General features: G+C 37.6%; 1 protein-coding gene across 1 annotated transcript in view; it reads right to left on the bottom strand.

The window, feature by feature from the left end:
- Window positions 1-1,326: 1,326 nt before the first annotated feature.
- The window catches only part of TRMT44 (tRNA methyltransferase 44 homolog), a 22,389-nt gene continuing 1,419 nt past the window's right edge, over window positions 1,327-22,296 (bottom strand). Inside the window, exons 3-11 of the mRNA XM_042468191.1 lie at window positions 20,845-21,064; window positions 20,121-20,189; window positions 17,088-17,195; window positions 16,368-16,439; window positions 12,418-12,518; window positions 11,603-11,786; window positions 9,338-9,716; window positions 5,962-6,078; window positions 1,327-4,100 (exon numbers count right to left, since the gene is read on the bottom strand). Of these exons, the coding sequence (XP_042324125.1) occupies window positions 3,850-4,100; window positions 5,962-6,078; window positions 9,338-9,716; window positions 11,603-11,786; window positions 12,418-12,518; window positions 16,368-16,439; window positions 17,088-17,195; window positions 20,121-20,189; window positions 20,845-21,064 (1,501 nt within the window). The 3' untranslated portion in view covers window positions 1,327-3,849. The remainder of the gene's footprint in view (window positions 4,101-5,961; window positions 6,079-9,337; window positions 9,717-11,602; window positions 11,787-12,417; window positions 12,519-16,367; window positions 16,440-17,087; window positions 17,196-20,120; window positions 20,190-20,844; window positions 21,065-22,296) is intronic.

The raw sequence follows: 22,296 nt of genomic DNA, 5'->3' as shown, positions 1-22,296 counted from the left end.
AAAAGGACGGTAGTTGACAAAACAGAAGAATCACATAAAAAAGAGAATGCACTGTATATCTGGGAGAGGAGGCAAGGCAAGAAGTCCTAGAAAACCTGGGTTTCCAGTAAACCAATAGGATGATATTTGTTCCATATGATAATTTTCTACGTTGTCAACTGCTTTTAAAGATGTTATACTTATTTTCTTTACTGTGTAGTCGGTATTTTATATAGCACAAAAAACTCAGAATTATGTCATTAGCATTTTAGCAAAAAAAGAAGGGAGACAAAGTTATAGAAAAAGAGTAGGCTGGTAGAAAAATTGAGAAGTAAAATGTAAGTGTAGCAAAAACAATCTAACACAGGTCTACTTCTAGTAGTTTAGGACACTTATGGACAACTTGCTAAGGCTTTTCTTTTGGAGGGAAACACTAATAAGTGAAGCTATCTTTGTGGGGATATTGTGTTCACAGTCTTATGTGCAATTTTATAACTTTTTTTAATCTGGTGAGCATTCCTGTTCTCAACTACTCATTGTTTACCTTTCCATGGAGCTTTGTTAGTGTGCAAACGAGAGCTTCAACCCGAAACTTCTGATCCAATCCTTGTGCTCAAGATGGCTGGTAAATACCAAATCACCGTATGGGCAAAGACTCAATGAATTCACAAATCTAAGAAATTTCTATCAGTTTCTTCCTTAAGTATATCATAGTTTAGCTTGCAATTTTAATTCCAAACAGCGTTCCATAATATGTTGTAATATATCCTCAGTGTTTAAAAAGGAACAAGACAAATGCACTACCAGGTTTGCATGGGGGCCCCCCAATACAGACTATCATTAAAATATTCAGGGCTTCAGCAAGCATCAGTCTTGTAACTGGCTTATTCGGGAATCATTGCCCCCATCAACCAGTGCCTAGCCTTATCTCTACATGTGTCAAATAGAGTAGATTACTATCAGGAAAAAGAGTAAAATAAACCAAGCACAGGGCCATATGCAGATATTTGTGAATGTACTGCAACCTTCCTCCTACCCACCCCAATGAATCTCATGGACCACAATCTGATTTATATGACTGAAAATGCTTAACTTATGTTTATATCATCTGCAATACATTTTATCAATGTTTATGTAAGGAATACTCATAGGTTTATGTTTTTTTTGTTAAGATGTAGTGCTTATCTGAGGCATCTAAATGGCATTGAATGTTTTTAAATGGTTCCACATATAGATGATCCAGCAGTGATGGATAAGCATCCTTCCTACAGAAGCACAGTTAAATTATTCCCAAATTTCCATGTCAAGTGCAGTGCCAGATTTGCATGAGGAAGAAAATCTCAGTAGTCCATATATCCATATTTTTATTAAAATACTTCAGTTGACTTTTGTGTAGAGACAGATCTTGAGTACAAAACTCAGCTAAATTTGCAAGTATTACACCAAATTTCCCATCCATCAGCTTCCCAGTTGTTTTACACATGCACATAAGTAAATCATTTTTAATTTTTGTTCCACATTTCTGAAAGAAAAGCTCATTTTTTAAAAAAGAAGCAAAAAAAAAGTTACTTCAGGAAAAAAATGCCCAATCCTGATAGAATTCCCTAAATCTGTTCACCTTGTATAGGTTTAAATCTGAGGAGAAAGACCTAGTGATATGATTTTGTACAAACCATTGGACCCTGATATCCTAAACAAATATTTTGCAGCTGCAGTGGCAGTAGGAGTAGATGTTTCCTCCTTTCCCTTATTTAACTACAGTATAGCCAGAGGGATGAACTTTCCTTTCTTCCTAACACCTGAAATGGTGCTACAGCCGTGACTCAGACATGAAAAGAAAACACCTACTTATCTGCTCAGGCTAAGTAAGAAGAATGAAAGGGATGAATTGGAAGCTGGATTAAGTAGGGAGGGAATCTTCTCCAATTCAGGTGGGTATCAAGCCAAACAGTTCCAAACACTATAATATTACAAAACAAGGAATTACAATTAATTTGCTCAAGTTTATTTTAACAGTTACTAATAAGCAGAAAAGCAATCTGAAGAATTTGTAATTGTTTGCTATGACCAGTATATTTATGTAAAACACGCCTGTTCTGATTCAAATAGCACATTCATCACAGATGTAAGCCTGAGATTTCCACTTGGTTAATACCTTTTGGGATGTGAACCCTGAAGATGTGGAAACAAGACCCATGGATAGCACTCTTGGCTTGCATCCTTTTTGGCTGGTAGGGGAAGACAGGCAATGGAAGTGGTGAATCTATACAGAAATCTAGGTGTAGTACAGCTGAAACATATTACAGTAACCTAAACAAGACACTATCCGAGGATGGATAACTGTAACCAGACATTCTGTTCATGACTACACACTTAACTAGTAAAAGTAGTCTTGAGGCACAGAAACCAGTTTAGTGAATATGTCTGAATATGACCCTGTATTTGGGGGGTGGGGTGCAACACCATACAGAAAAGGCTGGAGTCCATCTTCCCAGGCACCCAGACCACAAAGCAATAGTAATTCCAAGATGCCTAGATAAAACTTCAGTTTATTAGTATTTTCTTGTTTGTTACCAAAAAACAAGATAGCACTTTTATTTTTGGATTAAGGAAATCATGGCTTTATCACCCACTATTACCATAAACAGCACTTGGAAATGATCACACAGACATGTACTTCTGAAGGAAATAGATTAAGACCCAGCTTTCCAAATTACTTAGGCTTTATTAATGTAAATGAGTGTTATGATCGAAATTGCCAAAAAATAATAATTTTGTTCCCAGGTGACTCTGAGTACACTCCTGTAGCTTCCATTTGGGCTGATCTGCAGTTACCTAGAATAAAAGCTAGTTTATGGATATTACTTCCTAAGCATACTGCCAAAGCAAACAGAATGAGGTAGTCTTTGCTAGACCTTGCTGCTTTCTTGACCCTATATGCTCTGGCTTGTAGTTTTCATTTCTCACCCATCTAAGCCATAAATACACTTAGCCCAATCAATTGGACTTGTCCATATGACTCTGTTTCTGTTTAAGAGACATAGTAAAAAAGGTAAAGGTTTCCCTTTTGACATGATTGTTAAGTCATGTCTGACTGTAGGTGGTGATGCTCATCTCTGTTACTAAACTGAGGGAGTCAGCGTTGTCAAAGACAACTCTGTGGTCATGTGGCAAGCATGATACACAGAACACTATTACCATCCCACTGAAGTGGTAGTTATTTATCTACTTGTATTCTTACTTTTACTTTCAAACTGCTAAGTTGGCAGAAGCTGGGACTAGTGATGGGAGCTCACTCTGTTACACAGCACTTGGGTCTCGAACTGCCAACCTGGTGACTTTGCGACTGTCAGAGTCGGTGTCTTAACCCCTGATCCCCCATGTGCATAGCAAAAACTTTAAATTCAAGATTGAAGAGTGCTAATGTCCCTTCCTATTGCATGTAATCACAGTAGATAGCTTGATACACTGTTGAGAAGGCACACAGCAATCCAGGACAAAGTGAAAGACACCAACTGGAATGGCAAGTTACAATATACTAAAAGCTTGCATGGTGACACTTGCCCTATTAAAAAAATGTTTTTGAAGCCAACAAACACTGAAGATTTCTGATATACAAGTGTTTGCATATATGGCAAAACGGAAGTGAGAGTAGTAAGTTTGGAAAATTAAATGTCTATATGGTTAGGAGGGTAAACTACAGAAGTTCCAGAAATGGATTTCACAATCTATACTTTCCTACACAGTGATGTGAAAGGATCACATTGTTGCATGAAATGAAACCATGCTAGTGCCACCAATGTACAATTAAGATTTGTACTTTTCCTGAATATGCATGAAACTAAATCAAATCCATCTGAGTAAACTGGATTAGCAGTTCTTTAGTTTTGCTTTATTTTTCCTGGGCACGAAGAGAGATGGCTTCAGTTCTTCTGTCCCATGAGCATAATGACATGATTCTGAATTCAGAGGACAGCCGTGAGGATGATTAATATAAAACCAACATAGACGAGTTTTAAATGCTTTAGAAGGAAGTCTTTGTTTAACCTGATTTCCTGGCCTGTTTTTCTTGAGTGGCTCTCCTTCTCTCCAGTCACGAATATGAACTTTGCCATTCAAAACTATGATTAAGTAAACAAAGTCAAATATTAGAGATTGCAATTATCAGTGCTAGAATTTAAATACAAATATGCACATGAAATATCTAATTTCCAAAGGGGTATCAGATGGATATGTTGAAGAGGATACTCCACAAAAAACTATAATAAATATATTAAGTTTTAAAGTGTTGTAGGCACTCTTTACTGTTTATTGTTCATCTAGCTGTATATTGTTTTGTAATTATCCATATAACTTAACATAATTAACAGTACCAATAAATACAGTTTTAAAAAGCTAACAGCTGAGATCTAAATAAGTTCTAGCAGAGCATGAATCTCCACCAAGATACCTACCAAGGAAGGAGGTTGCCCTTCTTCTCTGCTTACTTTCTGGGTGCACAATAGCAGCTGGAGGATAGCACAACTTAACCCTTCAGCTATTGATTAGCTATGGGAATAACACCTGAACCTGTTATGGTTGCCCTTATGTACATGGGTAAGAATGAGCAGTCTCTGGTCCCAGTGTAAGTCTGTCATTTCTTCTGTACTGCTTAAGGGCAGCCAGAATTTATCTGGATGCATCACAGCACCTGAAAAGTAGCTTGTGGGGAGAATCGTGCTATATGCATGAACCCCATCACTACTGTTGTGGAGCTGGGATGAAAGGCATTTTATAAGGACACTGAATACCTTTTTTAAAAAGTACATATGCTGGTATAAACAGATTACACCAACACATGCCATTGACAGGATACTAACTAATATATAAAATCCAGTTATTGCTCAGTATGGGCAAAAGTAAACTCAACATGCAAACATATGGATATGAACAGAGGAGAATTTAAATGAGTTATGGATGACATTTAACTTTGTTCTGACAAAAAAGCAATAAATTATTATAAACAAAGCAAAACCCTTGTGCTACTTGCAAAAATGCAATTTTTAAATGATTCTGAAGCTGAATGTACATGCTGTTGAAAAGTGAAGGAAACCATTTTTCATAAGTATTTAATGCAATTCATTAGACCACAACTTAAAGGAAGAAGAAAAGCCTGGCTTGCAAAAAGGCCAAGGTACAATCAAGTAAGATTAGAGCATGTGTTTGGCCTCAACTATTCCCAGGTCTGATCCCTGGTATCTCTCCACTAGGGAAGAAGCATTAGGAAGATAGTTTTGGGTTCTGCAAAGTGGTCTGAACATTTTCTAGCAGCATCCAAAACTCACCTAGCCATGGTGACACACATCTTAATTGCATCCCATGGATTATTGTAATGTGCTCTATGTAGGGGTTTGCCTTTGAAGAGTGTCTGGAAACTTCAGCTGGCCCAAAGAGCTCTATTCAGACTGTTAACTGGAATGGCAAATGTATGCCTGCATATTGTGGGGTATGTAGCCCAGAGATTGTGTTACAGCACCAGCTATTAACTGGGATGGCTATGTTTCCACAGGCAGGTACAGACTTGTTTCACCAAGACTTGGAAGGAGAAATGACCTTACATAACAGGCTGGATTTTCAATGTGCTGTTTTCTTTTTAATTTTTTATAGGTTTTATTACATTTTTAAATGTTGTGTGTCATGAATTTTTAGCTAGGATTTTTAACTGTTTAACTGGGAAAAAGAAGAGATATAAATAAATATAACAAAAATATAATAATCATCATCATCACCATCACTACCACAATAGCAGCAGCAGTACAGGAGACAGCACAAGGAAATGTAGGGGAAAGGGAGAAAAAACTGAAAATCGCTTCTCCCCAACTTCCATACATAGAAACGTCAACTGTAGCAAAAACCTCCTGTGAGGAGTTGACACCTGTAGTAACAATGTTTTAAAATCAACATAAAGAAAACCAGAATTCATTTAACATGCCCAGTCCTTACCTTCAAACACTTGATGATTGTTTCTCAGCAAGGTCTGCAGGCCTCCATATTCATTCTTTAGAGTTTTTAATGTTTCTTTGTCTAAATGTTCTGCAATTTCTCCCAAGGCAAGACTCACTACAGAAAATAACATATTAGTGTGAAATAATGATTAGCCCTTGGTGATATTTTTAGTTTTGAGTTTCTGAGAACTGTGAGCTACTACTCTAGCTGCCCTGTGAAACATATCCTTCTGTGACTGTGTGGGTGCACACAAACATGTACTGTACATACATGTACACATATACACCCATTTTTCACTAACGACAAGAGGCCATTTCAAAGCAAGATTCTACCATAAAAGGCATGAAAGAGGTACAGACTCACTAGTCTATTTGTCACAGTTAATCAAATATGAATTAATGCAACTATCATCCAAAAGAAAGTGGGTGAGGGTTATTTTACAGGACTCTATTCGTAAATCTGCTTTTCAGTGGTGCACTTAAAGAGTCACTGCTTCCCATGCCAAAAGTTCAACTGTAGCTTTCCTCCAAATTTTATCCCAAGTAGGTACATTTCTTTCCCTCTCATATATGTGCTCTTCACATCATGCCCTCACTGTGAATACAGCTGTAATGTATTCTCATCACAGCTCTGCTCTGTTGTCATAGTTACATCTTTTGATTCCACCCATCAAAAACCTACCTTTGAAGCCTGGCACCCAAGTGAAGTGAGTCACCCTTCCATTCCCAGGGAACACAAAACACTTGTGTTGCTGCACACACCATTCCCCAATCCAATCTGAAGTGCCTCAGAAACACTTTGGTTGGGGTGCTGCATTGCTACAAAGGTATATTTCTGGTGTCATGTTTGGTCAGTCACAACTGTAAATGTGAATCCCTAGCAGTTACAAGATCATAAGTCCAGTTTATAGGATTATAAACTTGAAAGGGGTCTCATGGAGCATCAAATCCAACCCCCTGCTCAATGCATGCCCAACAGGTAGCTATCCAGACTCTTGTTTGGAAGAGGTCCAGAAAAGAAGTTCCTGCCACCTTTCTAGGCAATTGGTTCCACTGCTAATCTGCTATTATCAATATGTTACTTCTAAATGTTAAATTGCAATCAACCTTCCTGTATCTTAAAACCATTAGACCCAGTCTTACCCTCTGGAGCAGCATAAAACAAACCTGCACCCTCCTCTCTGAGACAGCCCTTGAGTATTTAAAAAGTGCATTCATGTCACCCCTCAGTGTTCTCTTCACCAAGCTGGCCGTGCTCACTTCCTTCAACCTCTTCTCCTGTTTTGTTTTCCAAAATCTGCTGGACTAGGAGTTTTTACTGTGCTTCAGTTTTTGCTGCTACATACTGTGCCATTTGTACTGTTTTGTTTTTTGCTTCAGTTTTAAGACTTCTGAGTAAAGCTATTTTTGTTAAACACCTCCAAACTCTGCTGTTATTTTTTGCCTCAATATACACACCCCAACAATGCTCACCGAGGTCGGTCCCCAGATTGGCACAGGAATAGGTGTGTGTTTACATATCTGTCCCTGTGCCAACATAGGACCCGCTATCAGTGCACACTCCTTCTCTTGCCATGCCATCACTTGTACTCAGATGTTCCCTGCCACTTCTTCTGACACAAAAACAGGGCACATACTTGCATCCATGTGGACAGGCACCCTATTTCCACATCAGATGCGGTGATGGGAGCTTCTGAGTATGAGCAACAGTGCAACAAGGTAAGGAACATGAGAGTTCAAACAGGAAACTCCATGGCAAATCAGAAATCAAATTCCCCTGGGTAATGGCTGTTTACCCCAGGATCAGCCCAGATCCATGGGAAGCACATTTGGTCTGGCAAGATCAGGCATGATCCTGCCCCTAGGGTAGCTGCATTTTCTGAACTGGACACGAGGCTGGGGAGAACACAGGCCTTTGGCCTGTGAAGACAACCCCCCAGTTTTGTATCAATTTCAAACTTGACAAGGATTCCCTCCACCCCATCATTTAAGTAATTGATAAAAATATTGAAGAGTAATAGCCCTAGGTGAGAACCCTGAGGCACTTCACTCAAGACCTCATCGAGTTGGAAGAGACCACAAGGGCCATCCAGTCCAATCCCTTGCCATGCAGAAAGACACAATCAAAGCACCTCATTTCGGTTTGAAGTGCAGCAACTGATGACTCTTTGAGCAGTTTTCCAACCAATTATGGATCATCTGACAGTGTTCCCATCTACTTCAGATTAAATCAATTTGCTAATCAAAATATAACGGGGGACCTTGACAAATGCCTTCCTGACATCCAGATAAACCCAGAACAGCATTTCCAGCATCCACTAAACTAATGACATCATTGAAAAAAATATATATAAATAAGATCAGTTTTGCAGGAGTCATTCTTGACAAATGCTTACTGGCTTCTACTGATCCACGTGTTGTCATCAAGATACTTATAGACAGCCTCCTGTACAGTCTATCCTAATATTTTTTCTGGTATTGAAGCCATGGTTACTGGCCTTCAGTTTTCTTGATCTTTTATATTTTTTGGAAGAAAAAAAACAATGTTTTTTTCATCTCCCGTCCTCTGGTACCTCACCCATTCTCCAAGATTTCTCAAAATGATGACAAGTGGTTCTGTGAGTACATCATCAACTTCCTTCAGTACTCTGGGATACAGTTTATCTGGTCCTACAGATTTGAACTTATTTAGGATATCTAGGTGATGTGTGACTCTTATTCATCTTGATTTGCAATCCAGATTCCTTGCCAAGCACTCTGTTGGTGCATGAAAGCTACACAGTCCTCTTCTGGGGAGAAAAACGTAGTACTGGTAATAGTTATCGGCCAGTTCTGCCTTTTTTTTTTTTTGGGTGAATTGTTAGTACCAGTATTTTACTTTCATCTTGTCAGGTTGGCAAACAGTTCCTTCTATACTTTGGAGCAATGAGTCTCCTACCACCAGAACCTTTCTTATCTTCCCTTTTAGACTGTAGTAACTCTTCGGAATAAAGCCAGGGTACACCTCTGGCTCAAAAGCTTGCTTCCTCACCCAATCCAGTTTCCTTTCCACTCATGGTGATTTCAGCAAAGTCTGCTAGTAAAGATATTAAAAGAAGCTGCTCTTCTGCCCAGAGCTCCACCTTCTGAAATGATCTCATAACTGCCGAACAGGATGCTAGCCATTATATTCTGTTTTCTACAGACTGTAAACTAAAACTTGTTAGAAAAGCATGGATGTTTGTGCAATTTATAATGGTGCAGTATGATGAAATCAGTATACTTATTTATCAGCATACTTTGCTCTGAAAAAGTCTAATATTGTGGTAAATGGATAATTTTAATCTGTTACAATTCCCATTTTTATATAAGTATGCCAAAGAAAAAAATCTTACCTCCTTTATTCCATGTGCTTGAATTTCCAAGTGGACTCTCTTTGGTTTCATTTAACAATAGATTTGCTACTTTCAAAACCACTCTGTCTACAAAATCATGAGGAAGAGTAGTACAGTTTCTCATTTGTTCTTTACTCCTGGGCAGAAACCCAGATATTAAAACTTTTTCCATGTATATCCCTTCAGACACTTCTTTATCTGCTACCAAGCAAAGGGCATCACTTGCAGCTAAAATATTATCATTGTGATATAAGCTATCCATTTTCTCTGGAGTTGTTATGCTGCATAATCGGCGTCTTTTGATATACTGTGCTCGCTGTTCCTCAAGTATACTCTCTTGTGTTGCAAGATAGGTTCTAGACATCCCAATTAAGCAGACCTAGAGATAACAGAATTTTTATTTAGATGCCAATCACTAACCACAAAATTAATTGTTGTGACAAAATAGACTCCACCCAAATAATGAGCCTCAGTTTCATCAGACTGTAAGACCAGGTCAGCGGTGATAACATCTTGAACGAAGATAATGTTCTCCATGATACATGTATCACTCACTGCATTCCATACCCAGGCTATCCATCATCATGAGAAGCAGTGAAAGGCAAAAATAACTAGAAGCAGAAAGCCTTCCTAATTATTTAAGTTATGTGCAACTACAAGGGAAGAAAAAGATCAACAGACACTGACAACTACAAACCCAAATCCATTAGGTAGTCTGTTCCAAGGAAGATGCTTTTCTGTAACTTAAATGTCCACTGAAAATAAATTACATTGTCAGTGTCTCACCACTAGACTATCCTGAAAAGAAAGTCTCAGATACAATTTCACCACATTCCATATTTGGTTGTAAAAGAACCAATGTGAAACAGGAGAAACCCCAGACAACCTATAAAACAAATATTTGATAGGTTAAAGATACATGTCTGAACTGCCTTTCTTGAGCTGTACTAATAACTATATTATCCAATATGAAAGTTCCATCTATCTATAACATCTAGCGTATGAAAACCTGAAACCAATGGTCTATGTCAGTGATGGTGAACCTTTTAGAAGCCAAGTGCCCAAACTGCAACCCAAAATCCACTTATTTATTGCAAAGTGCCATGTCCCTCTGGCTTTCTAGTAACAAACTCTGACAAACGCTGTGTTGGGGCGATGGCACATGTGCCCACAGAGAGGGTTCTGAGTGCCACCTCTGGCATGTGTGCCATAGGTTCGCCATCACTGGTCTATGTACAGTGGACCCTTGTTTTCCACTGGGGTTTGGTTACAGGACCTTTTTTGGATAACAAAATCTATGGATGCTCGTCCCATTTTTAAATACAATGACATAATAAAATAGCGCCCCTCATATACAATGGCAAAATTAAGGTTTGCTATCTGGAATTTATACTTTAAAAAAATATTTTCAAACCATGGATTGCTGAAGCCGTGGACAAAGAACCCGTATATATGTATGGCCAACTATACTATACTATAGCTACATCAGTCACCTTTTGGTATTATTAATATCATATTAGACAGAACCACCCTGTCCCATTTATTTAACTGGAACTAAACATGATTACTTTGAGTCTGGAACCAAATCACAGTCTCGCTTTTATATTTAGCAATATTTTGACTTGAAATCAGTAACATTCCTTACTTAGCTGTAACTTAGCTGTTAACCAAATTTAATGCACTGCACTGGTAGACTACTAGTGCTTTTCACTCAATAAGTAAAATATGTGTCCAGTTTATAGCTATTAAACCTACAGCTTTCTTAAATGCCCTTAAAGCCCTGGTGGTGCAGTGGTTAAATGCCTGTACTGCAACCACTCACTCAAAACCATAAGGTTGAGAGTTCAATACCAGCAAAAGGGCTCAAGCTTGACTTAGGCTTGCATCCTTCCGAGGTCACTAAAATGAATTTCCAGATTGTTGGGGGCAATTAGCTTACAGTTGTAAACCGCTTAGACACTGTTAGTTCAGTATGAAGTGGTATATAAATGAAGCTGTTTAAAGTATCTCTCCCACATTATTTAAAGGGAACATATCATGCAGCAATGTAAGACATGCATGGCTGTGGGGGGGGGGGGGGGGAGTATAGAGGTTAAAAAAAATCATCAACCTTCATAGCCTTTTTGGCCTTTTCTGACATGAACAAAAATGTGTACCATGTACCATAGCTCTACTATAAGAAATTTATTTTTGCTACAGCCCTGATTTATAAGTAAAACAATAAGACAACTAAGACATTTTAAGAAAAATGGAAATGCAAGTTACCCTTTTTGTTGAAGGAATTCTAAGGCAATCTTCTTCCACATGAAAGCCACATACAAATCCTACTTCTGTTACAAAATCAAGGTATTCTCTATACTGGGTCTTCTTACTTTGCCTTCGGTTGTACTTTCCATGGAAATCAAAGAAACAGCAAGGCAATAGGAAATATCGACAAGAATAAGAAGACCTGTAACAGGATGAGAGGTTAAGCCATCAAGTAAAAAGACATTTTTCTGTAAACTCATGAACTGTTGTACATCCTAGATTTGATACAAGTATTACAGATGTTTAGAAATTATGCAAGTTAAAAACAACATTTTAGTAAATTTTCAATTTTCAAATTTATGAAATAATTCATTTGAGTTTACCCAGCCACCTCAATGGATAGAATTTTGTGTATAGTTACTACAGAGATTGGTTTGAAGACTTTTTTTGGCTTGGTTATCTACTGAAGGGCCAAGATCATGTTCCTGACACATAGCTTCTAACTAAAAGGATAGTTTTGTGCAAGCCTTTAAATAATTATATTCTAATTAAATAAAAATGTTATTGGCTTCTCAGCAATTGATTCCTTACATTCACAACTAATTTCCCAAGCTTTTGCATTGTTAGGAAAGCTTTTACTACCATTTTACTATCAAACATCAATTCCATCCCCTGATGTAACTAATTTTTATGCAATTCACCTTCACATTTTCCTCACTTGAACTAATTTTAATAATTTAATTATGTCCTATGCTGAAAATGCATTAATAAATAAATGAACAATTATATATTGGTTCCTTCTTCTAAGCTTCAGAAATGCTGAAATTTGGTACCTAGCTGCAATTACAGGTATCCATGGTGTCAATTCATCAGAATGGTTTCCAATTAACCAGTCAACATCGGGATACAAATTGTTTGGACTCACTACATTTTCCTGAAAGAAAACAAAAAGGTTATTTAGATCACATGGGATACCAACATGGTATAGTTGTTTGAGTGTTGGACTACGATTCTGGAGGCCACGGTTTGAATTCCCAGTTGGCCATGGAAACCAACTGGGTAGCCTTGGGCAAATCACACTCTTCCAGCCTTAGAGAAAGGAAAAGACAACCCCCTCTGAACAAATCTTGCCAAGAAAACCCCATAATAGGTTCATTTTAGGGACACCATAAGTCAGAAATGACTTAAAGGCACTCAACAACAAAAACAAATATCACATGAACTATGGGTAGTAATTAACTAATGGATACTATTACCCATTAATATAAACTAACTACAGTGGATCCTTGTTATACGCTGGGGTTTGGTTCCAAGATCCCCTGTGTATAACAAAATCCGTGTATAAGAAGGGCCGACTGTATATACATTTTCTTGAAGCCAATATTTTAAAAATATATATTTATGGAAGGCTAAAACAATAAGATCTTCTGACCATTAAACAGTAGATGGTAATACTTCTCACTCCAAGCTTGGAATACAAGATTTTTACTTACAGAAAAAAAGTATGCAGTGTCCAACCACGTATATAATTTAAGAGTACATGAATACATCAAAGATTTTTCTAATAGAAAATGTATACACTGTAATGTATATAAGCAAAAAAGATAATTGACCATATTTTCAGTGCATTCCATGAGAACACATTACTAGTAATATACAGTCACCCCTCCTTTTTCGCAGGGGATCCATTCCAGACTCTCTCATGAAAGCGGAATTTTGCTTATATTCAAGCCCCATTGGCTTGAATATAGGTGTGCGGCCATAGGAGTGCACAAGAGCACACCTCAGGCACGTGCGCCATTGTTTTGCACACAAGCGAGGGATGCGAGTTTAAAAACTGCGAGAACGGAGGGAGGACTGTACAGTGGACCCTTGTTATGCACTGGGGTTTGGTTGCAAGATCACCTGTGGATAACAAAATCCGTGAATGTTCAAGTCCTATAAAATATAATGAAATAGCAAAATGGTGTCCCTTATAAAAAATGGAAATTATGATATTTGAAATTTATACTTTTTTGAACATTTTCAAACCATGGATGCTTGAATCCGTGTATAAAAAAATCTGTGTATAAGACGGGCCGACTATATTGTCAAAATTTAGCTACAGTAGACTATTTCTTTCTAAAAGAGAGATAACTGCCTACAGTATATCTGAAACATTAATTTCCCCAGGAACAAATGTTGTTTTACATGCAGGGAGATTTCAGACACTGACTAAAAAAAATATATATTGACTGATTTGCACAGGATAATCTAGCACTTTAGTCAATTCAATTCTAACTTCACTGACATCAAATTTAGTGTTTTTCAACAAACAGTTATAAACTACACTTGTTCATTTCTTTTTCTCTGATGGTATGATAAATGTTACCAACATTTAATAAGGGTGATAGAGTTCACGTTCTCCAATTGTTCTCCTCTCTTTTCCCCTTCTTTTTTCCTTCTCTTTTGCATTTATATTACAAAAAAATCTAATGATAATAAAGCTGTCATCCATATTAGATTTAAAATTTGATTCTTGTGCAAAATAGCATGCAGCACCATGCTGAGGATTTTGAGAATGGTTCATATCTGATCTACTCATCTTATTAGAAAAGAAGATTAGCCTTGTATGTTATCATTTTTTGTATGCATGACACCAGTCACAGTGTTTAAGCTGAAAGTGGTACATGGAGGGATAGCACTGCAATAGTGACAGTCCTCAATTCATAATGCAACTTAAAATTACCCATGAGGATTCCACACAGACACTACAATGTGACCATGCTCAGTGGACATCCTTTTTGGTTGCAACATATTAATTTTAAGCAACTAGATCCTGTGTTTTCTGAAAGTGGATCAAAACCCCTCTGTTGGCATAACCTGGTTTCAAAGTGGGCCAAACGCTCGCAACTGGTCTGCATTAATTGAATCAAGCCATGCTGCGCCGCCATTATTATTAATTTTTTTGCCACATTCCCACCACGCATGCACTCCATCACACAAACATACCACCTGCAACCTCAGATTACCTCCCACTTCCTGCCCAGATGCTATTAAATTGGATGGATAGCCCTTTGATCGACCACACAGTCATATGTGCGATGCACTGCCAGTACAGGGCATTAGTGTGCCGAGTGATACATTGGCAAAGCACAAACATGGAGGCCCCTCTGTTGGACTGTCTGGCTTGCATATATTGTAATTACAGCATTGAAGCTGTCACACTTTCACTTTTCTGCTTTCCTACAGCCCCATGCTGGTGCTGGGCTGTTTATATATAGTGAATTTCCATGTTAAGTCAAAGTATCAGGGCTTCTTTTTGTTCCAGTTTTTAGCCCCAGAGCACAGCTTCGTTCTATTTTCCACCCGCTTTCATCTCATGTGCCATCTTCGTGGCACCCCTTCAAAGCGGCTGGAAGCTGCTTTACTTTGCCTGTGTATTTAACCCCAAGGAAAAAAGAAACTTCAAACTATACAAAGTTCTACAGTACTATGAAATTTGTTGTAGATGAGGTGACAGTTGACTTCAAGGTACAAACACACAATGTGTGGGATTTGATTATTAATTCAGAGAAGGTAATGCTTTCAGCGACTACTAGGTCAGGATAATATACTGTATATTACTTCCAATATCAGAGGCAGTATAACAATTGCTGGGGAATAGCTGAAGAGTGCTATTATCACCATGTTTTGTCAGCAGAGAATGAAAATTCCCGGAAATGTTAAGGCATCAGACAAAAACTGATAGAAATTCTAGGGGAAATAGGCAGTCCTGTTTTAATGTCATTGTCATAGCTAGAGTTACATTCTTATCATAGGAACATAATCATAAACAACTTACAAAATAATTTCAAATTAATTAAATGAATGAACTTTCAAACATATTGGCACAAATGGCACTACAAGCTGCTGAATTTGAAAAAATCTGGCATCTTTACATTTTTGCCAGTTTATGAGAAGCAGGCAAAAGGACTAAACCTAAAAAAAAAATCAACAAAATAAAACCAAGGAAGTTATTGCATACTCTGAATTTATATTCCTCCACAGTGTCGAACAGACACAGAAAGCAAACATTTTCAGAAAAGACCTAATTGAATACTAGTTTGCTACATGGAACTTTGTAGAATCAATCTCATTAATTTTACTACATGGCACTTTGTAGAATCAATCTCATTTTTCTGAGCTATCACTATATATACCAATAGTATTTACATAGTGCTTCGTATTTATATTCTCCATGGACTTTTTGCATGGCTTGCTTTTAAAACAAAAGTGAGAAAAGGGACTCTTTTGCTGCTCCTAAATGTGTGATATAGTGGAATAAAAAATCAGGGGTTACCCGCTCCTGAACTAGAATATGTTCGTGCCAACAGAAGGCAAGGGTGAGTTCTCCTACAAATGCCCCCTTGTCAAATAAGATCCAAAGATCTGCAATGGAGGTTTAAGGGATCTTGCACAGTGGCTATGGGGAAGGAAGGAATGGCAGAAGTTAAGTCCTCTCTCCTTCTACTAACAGAATCTCTCTGTTGAATACTCTGCAATTGGAAGTTCTCCATTTACGGAAGGCTAAATTAGTATCTAATTCACAGCATTGAAGGTAATGGTTTAAGTAAAAGACATGAGAAAATTACTTTTAAAATAACATCAACCTAGTCTTGTGCATAAATATAGACATAAACATTCCACAGTGTAATTATTTTGCCCTAAAATAATTTCAGGGAGTGTTTTTGCAAAACAAAACAAAACAGGTCTCAATCAGTTGATAAAGACACCATATAGAAAACACAAGTATTAACAATACCTCCAAACATGTATTTGGGCCATACATGTCCCATATTCTTCTTCTTCTGACATCAATACCTTTGCCTGGATGCTGAAAGATTTCATATATGGTTAGTCAAGTGGTGTTCATATTATCATATTTCTCCTTTCCAAAAGTGATACAATGGACAGAATGACACCACATTTCCTGAAGTCACTGTGAAAACACAGAGTACCAACAGTACTCAGTTTCAAATGTAACAAGTGATGGTAGGTCTTAAAACTGTTTGTAAAATCATATAATTTCTACCTGGAAGTTCTCACCTCATAACAACATACTGGTAAAGTTATACTTAATACTTATGCTTAATAACTGGTTAAGTATTTCTTATTGTCGCAGTGCCTCCTTGTCCTATGCACAGCCTGAACTAGCCAGCCACAGCTTTTGCAGTGATACTTAAAATATTAGCATCACAGGTATTGAGATTTCTGAGCTGCTTTCTGCCAAACATGCTCCATTGCAAAACACACTAGAAATACTGAAATAATACACAATTCACTTCTCCCACCCTTGCCAGAAATAATATTCTGCTCCAATTGCCACTATCCTGGGACTGAGGAAGCAAAGGATCATCTGGGCAGGCAGGGAGACGACAGACAGGAATAAGATTGTAAGGCACAGTAACCCAGTGATATTCCAATTCATTTAACTGAGTGGAAAATGGATGCAGTGGAATCTTTTCTCAATGGAAGTATTTACCCCTTCATTGCTTAATATGTGAACTAAGAGACCATTTCCACAGCCAAGATCCACAAAAGATTGCTTCTTGAAAAGTCCTCTCTCAGCTCTCTCATCTTCCCAAAGGATCTAAGGAAAGATAAAATCCAGGTTTTAGAAACTATAGGAGGCATCAACATTTATTTGATACAAATATCAAAGAGATTTTTCCTGGAGTTAATAAGCGGGGTATGAGGTTACATTCTACTTTGACACACACACAGCCTTCTTACATGAAGAGACAAAGTATATGGAAAAGGCTGTGTGGTCACATCTTGACTGTATCCCTGAACAGATCCTCCTGTCCACACCAGTGTCTGAATGTGGACCAGAACCTAGATTTGATTTGAAAATTAACTCAGCAATAAACATTAGAAACAGGAGAATTCATTATCACCAGCATTAATACATGAAATTGTTTTGACAGTTCTTAACCTTAAAAATTTAATTTGGAAAAGACCACGAGAGGTACAAAGAATGTGTAGTCAGTTGGTCCAACAACACACACTAGCTTTTAACAACTTCATTCTAACAGGCCCCCATCACTCAAAAGAAGAAACAAGAAATTCTTTACATTCCTGTAAATTTCAGTGCAAAGGGCTATCCAGATTCATTCTAGAGCCATTTGTCTCACTGGAGAGTAGGGGAGAACATGGATTTGTAACTGGTTGACCGGCCAAACCCAAAGAGTGCTCAATAATGGCTCCTCTTCATCCTGGAGAGAACTGACCAGTGGGGTCCCACAGGGTTCTAGCCTGGGCCCAGTGCTGTTCAACATCTTTATCAATGACTTGAATGACAGAATTGGAGATATATTTATCAAATTTGCAGATGACACCAAATTAGGAGGAGTAGCTAATACCCCTGAAGTCAAGATCAAACTTCAGAATGACCTTAATAGATTGGAAAGCTGGGCCAAAGCTAACAAAATGAATTTCAACACAGAAAAATATAAGGTACTGCACTTAGGGCGGAAAAATGAAATGAACAGATATAGGATGGGGGACACCTGGCTTAACGAGGCAACATGCGAAAGGGATCTGGGAGTCAAAGTAAACCACAAACTGAACATGAGTCAACAGTGCAATGAGGCAGCTAACAAGGTCAATGCGATTTTAGGCTGCACGTACCATTTTAAAAATCGTGTTGTGATCCACCTTGAGTCCCAGATCTTAGAAAAATATAGAAATGACTGAATATAATATAATAAATATTTCCTAAAGAAGGGCAGAATTGAGGGAAGAGATTGGCTAAAATATAAAGATTATGTAAAGATAATAGAGGGGGAAATTACAATGAAATCTAGGGAAGAAATGCTAAAAGAGGGAATTAAAATAGATTGGTACTTATATTACCAATTAATGGAAAAATATAAAGCAGACAGAAAAAATATTGGTATAACGTTAAAGAAAACAGAATTGGATGTTATATTGATGGATAAGGATAAGAAAAAGATAACAAATTTCTATAATCTAATTTTGAGGCTTGAATTGGAACAAGAACAAATTAAGCATTGTATGATTGTATGGGCACAGAACATAGGAAAGAACATACAGTACGAGGCATGGAAAAGAGCTTGGGGACAGGACTTAAAATTTACGTTGTGTATGGACTTAAAAGAAAATTTCTACAAAATGATGCACAGATGGTATATGACACCGAATAGACTAGCGAAAATATATAAAAATGATAAAGGAAAATGTTGGAAATGTGAACAAACTACAGGAAGTTTTTTTCACATGTGGTGGAGCTGTCCTCTGATAAAAAAATTCTGGAGAGAAGTACACAAGAAAATTGAAATAATTTTACAACTGAAATTCCCTCTGGTCCCGGAGCTCTATCTTCTAAACATAGTAGAAAACAAGGATTTAAGATCAAAATTGAAACCACTACTATATTTAATCACCGCTGCCAGAATAACAATTGCCAAAGTCTGGAGAAATAAGGAATTGCCGAAAGTGGAGGATTGGTTAGGAAAGTGTTTAGAAATCATAGAAATGGATACCATAACTTTGAAATTAAAAGATGAAATGAGAGAAGAAGATATTTTAACTTGGTCGAGAATAAGAGAACTGTTTCAAAAGGGAAGGGTTAAATAAGGTAATAAGGAGTGAATACCGTTGCTGTGTAGTATTATGGATAAAGAGATAATTATTGTATAAACTTAGGATTTAAGCAAAATAGAAGGAAAGATGATGAGATAAGGAAGTAAGGATGATAGATTTTTGAGAAATAGAAATTTTATAGCTAACAAATAAGCAGTAAGAGTAATAGAAAGTGAGGGGGTGGGGTGGGGGAGGGGAGGGGAGGGTTAAGAAATATTGGAATAAGAATTTGGAAATGTTTTGGTATTGCCCTTTTTATGATGTAAATAACTCAATAAAGACTATAAAAAAAAATAATAATAAATATTTCCTGTCTTCACATAGGTATTGGCCAAATGTGGTTTGATTGGAAGCAGCCCTGGAAATACAGATAAATGAAATATTTTAAAATACCAAAACAAAATCCTTCGCTATTAGTTATCCCCCCAGAGTGGAATGGCCAACTGAGACTATTAATATGTCTGTATTTCAGATAATTTTGTGCAATATGTTTTAAGGGAAATTCTGAAAGTTATCGGATTTTAAGTTTTGGCAAAATTCCATTTTTTCCTTCAATTATTCATAATCATTTACAAGCAATTTATGAAATTTGTTTAAGGAAATATACGCATTGTTACAGATATTCAGCTACAGTGGTACCTCGGGATACGAAATACCCAGGTTACGAAATTTTCGGGATACGAAAAAATCCCATAGGGAATCATTGTTCTGGGTTACGAATGTTTTTTCGGGTTACGAAAAAACTTTTGGTGCTTTTTTCGGCTTTTTCGCACGGAATCGCGGCTTTTCCCCATTAGCGCCTATGGCAATTCGGCTTACGAAGGCTTTTCGGGTTACGAAAGCGGCCGCGTTACGAATTAATTTCGTAACCCGAGGCACCACTGTACTTAGGTTTTCGACCACTACCTACCAGCAGATATGCAGCTATAGCAACATCTTCATATACAAACTTTTCAGGATTTGTCACTTCAGGCCAAACCTGCAGATGACCAAGAGATAGGGTAATTAAATGATTGCCACTACATGTTGTGTATGTACCTACATACAAAGTGTATGTACCTACATACAAAGAAGTGAGGGGGACTTATTTTACAATCAGTGAGGCTCTTGATTGGCCCAGGGTAGAAACTTTTAAGGTCACTGTTTCCATTAAGATCAAAAACACTCAACGCATGTACTGGGCATAGTTTAGGCTTAAAACCAGAGTCACTTTCCATCTGATTGGTTCAGGGTAAGTCCAGGGAAAGGCCTCAATTAAGAAAAAGAGCCCACCCTCCAGTCCATCTGCCTTGGTCCAGGCCTCAGAGGGAGAGAATGCTGGACCTGATCCCCTCCCCCCATTCCCTTCTCCTTTTGTGTAGTGTCTTTTTAGATTGTAAGCCTGAGGGCAGGGAACCGTCTATTAACCCTTCTGTTGTAAGCTGTCCGGATTCCCAGTGACTGGGCAGCATATAAATAAATCCTATTATTATTATTATTATTATTATTATTATTATGAAAGGTGTAATCATGCTGCTCGAACAGCTGTAAAGTTTCTTCATCATGCATAAAGTTTACAAGACAATAATTCCCACGTGTATCGTAAATAAAAAAAGCAAGTAGTAAAAAGTTAGTGTCACTCCTCTGCTGTTTACCTTTACAATCTCTTTGTATTTTTCCTTTAGATCTTGGTAAATTTTGCTGTATTTTGCCACAGAAATGCAAGAAAGAGTGCTTTTAAATTCATTCTTTATGATTTCTGTAGACCATTTAGCCAGTTTTGCCAGCAGTTCACTTCTAAGCCATGTTGTTTTGGGATATAAAATTCCATCCGAAACATAATTTTCTGGTGATGATGATAAAATTGAGATGGACCTTCAAACATTAAAACAGAAGAATTCAATTATTATTTTTTCATTCAGTCGTGTCACAGATCAATTAGGTATACTAGCAAGGACCATTAATTATGTCAACTAAATCACACTTGTAGTTGTAAATCACAATGGTAGTTACTTGTGGCACCTGAACTCTATGACAGAGAAGGCTAAATGTCTCTCCAAACTACAGTTCACAGAATTCCACAGCACAGAGCCATGGCAGTAAAAGTGGCATGAAACTGGATTATTTCTGCAGTGTGGATGAAGCCTTACGTTTGTGCGCTGCCAGAGGTAACTCTCTCAGATATTCAAGTCAATCACACATTCATCACTGATCGGAGGTGGAAGGAGAACCTTTCTTGCAGATATTAAAGACCATGCAGGCTCATATAAAAGAAGACACACATTTATGTACACTGACCCTAAGCATTGGAGGTATGGGTTGACAATCTGTGGTGTAACAGTAAAATCCAAATGTTGTTGCATTTCCACTCCCATTGGACCTAGACACTATTGCAAATGGGGATATATGATGGGAGATGCAATTTGACAATATCTGGAGCACCACAAGTTGCCCATCCCTGATAAAAAATAGTAGATAGTAAATAGTCTATAAAATAGTAAATATAACTCTGTTTCAATGTTGGTTAGCACATCAATGAACAGAAATGAACTGGAGCCCAGTGCATGTGTTCTAAAACAGGCAGTGTGTGCCCTTGAGAGTATTCACTAGAAGCCTTGCTGCCACACTGTTCTCTAGTAGATCTATGCACTGAAGTAAACCAATTTGGATATAATTTCAATATGTATCACTGTTTCTACATCGAACCTTCCTAGTTTATATGTTATTGCAAATTTAACATTTAACCTTAGCTATCTTTTTATTTCTTCAAGCCATATATCCTTTGCTTGACCCACAGGGGCCCCTGAATCAATGCACAAAGACTTTTACAAAGTGAAACAAATAACTATTTAAAAAAAAAAACAGTCCAAACTCCTCTTTAAAAGTAATGATGGAATGGTCCCAAGAGTCCGGAGGTCGCGCCAAAGACACACTCCATTCCTAAGCACTGGAGGGAGCTTTGGTGCAGCTTCCGGATTTCTTAGGGTGCATGCATCATTTAAACAGCATACCTCCAAAGAGACCCGAAGCAGCTTTATTTGGGCAGTCAACAGGCCATAGTTAAATATTTTAATCCCCCCCCCCCCCCGTGTGATGGTTCAGACATG

The sequence above is a fragment of the Sceloporus undulatus genome, chromosome 5 (genome assembly GCF_019175285.1).
Source record: "Sceloporus undulatus isolate JIND9_A2432 ecotype Alabama chromosome 5, SceUnd_v1.1, whole genome shotgun sequence".
Taxonomy (NCBI): Eukaryota; Metazoa; Chordata; class Lepidosauria; order Squamata; family Phrynosomatidae; genus Sceloporus; species Sceloporus undulatus.
This window is presented reverse-complemented; position numbering and strand designations above follow the sequence as displayed.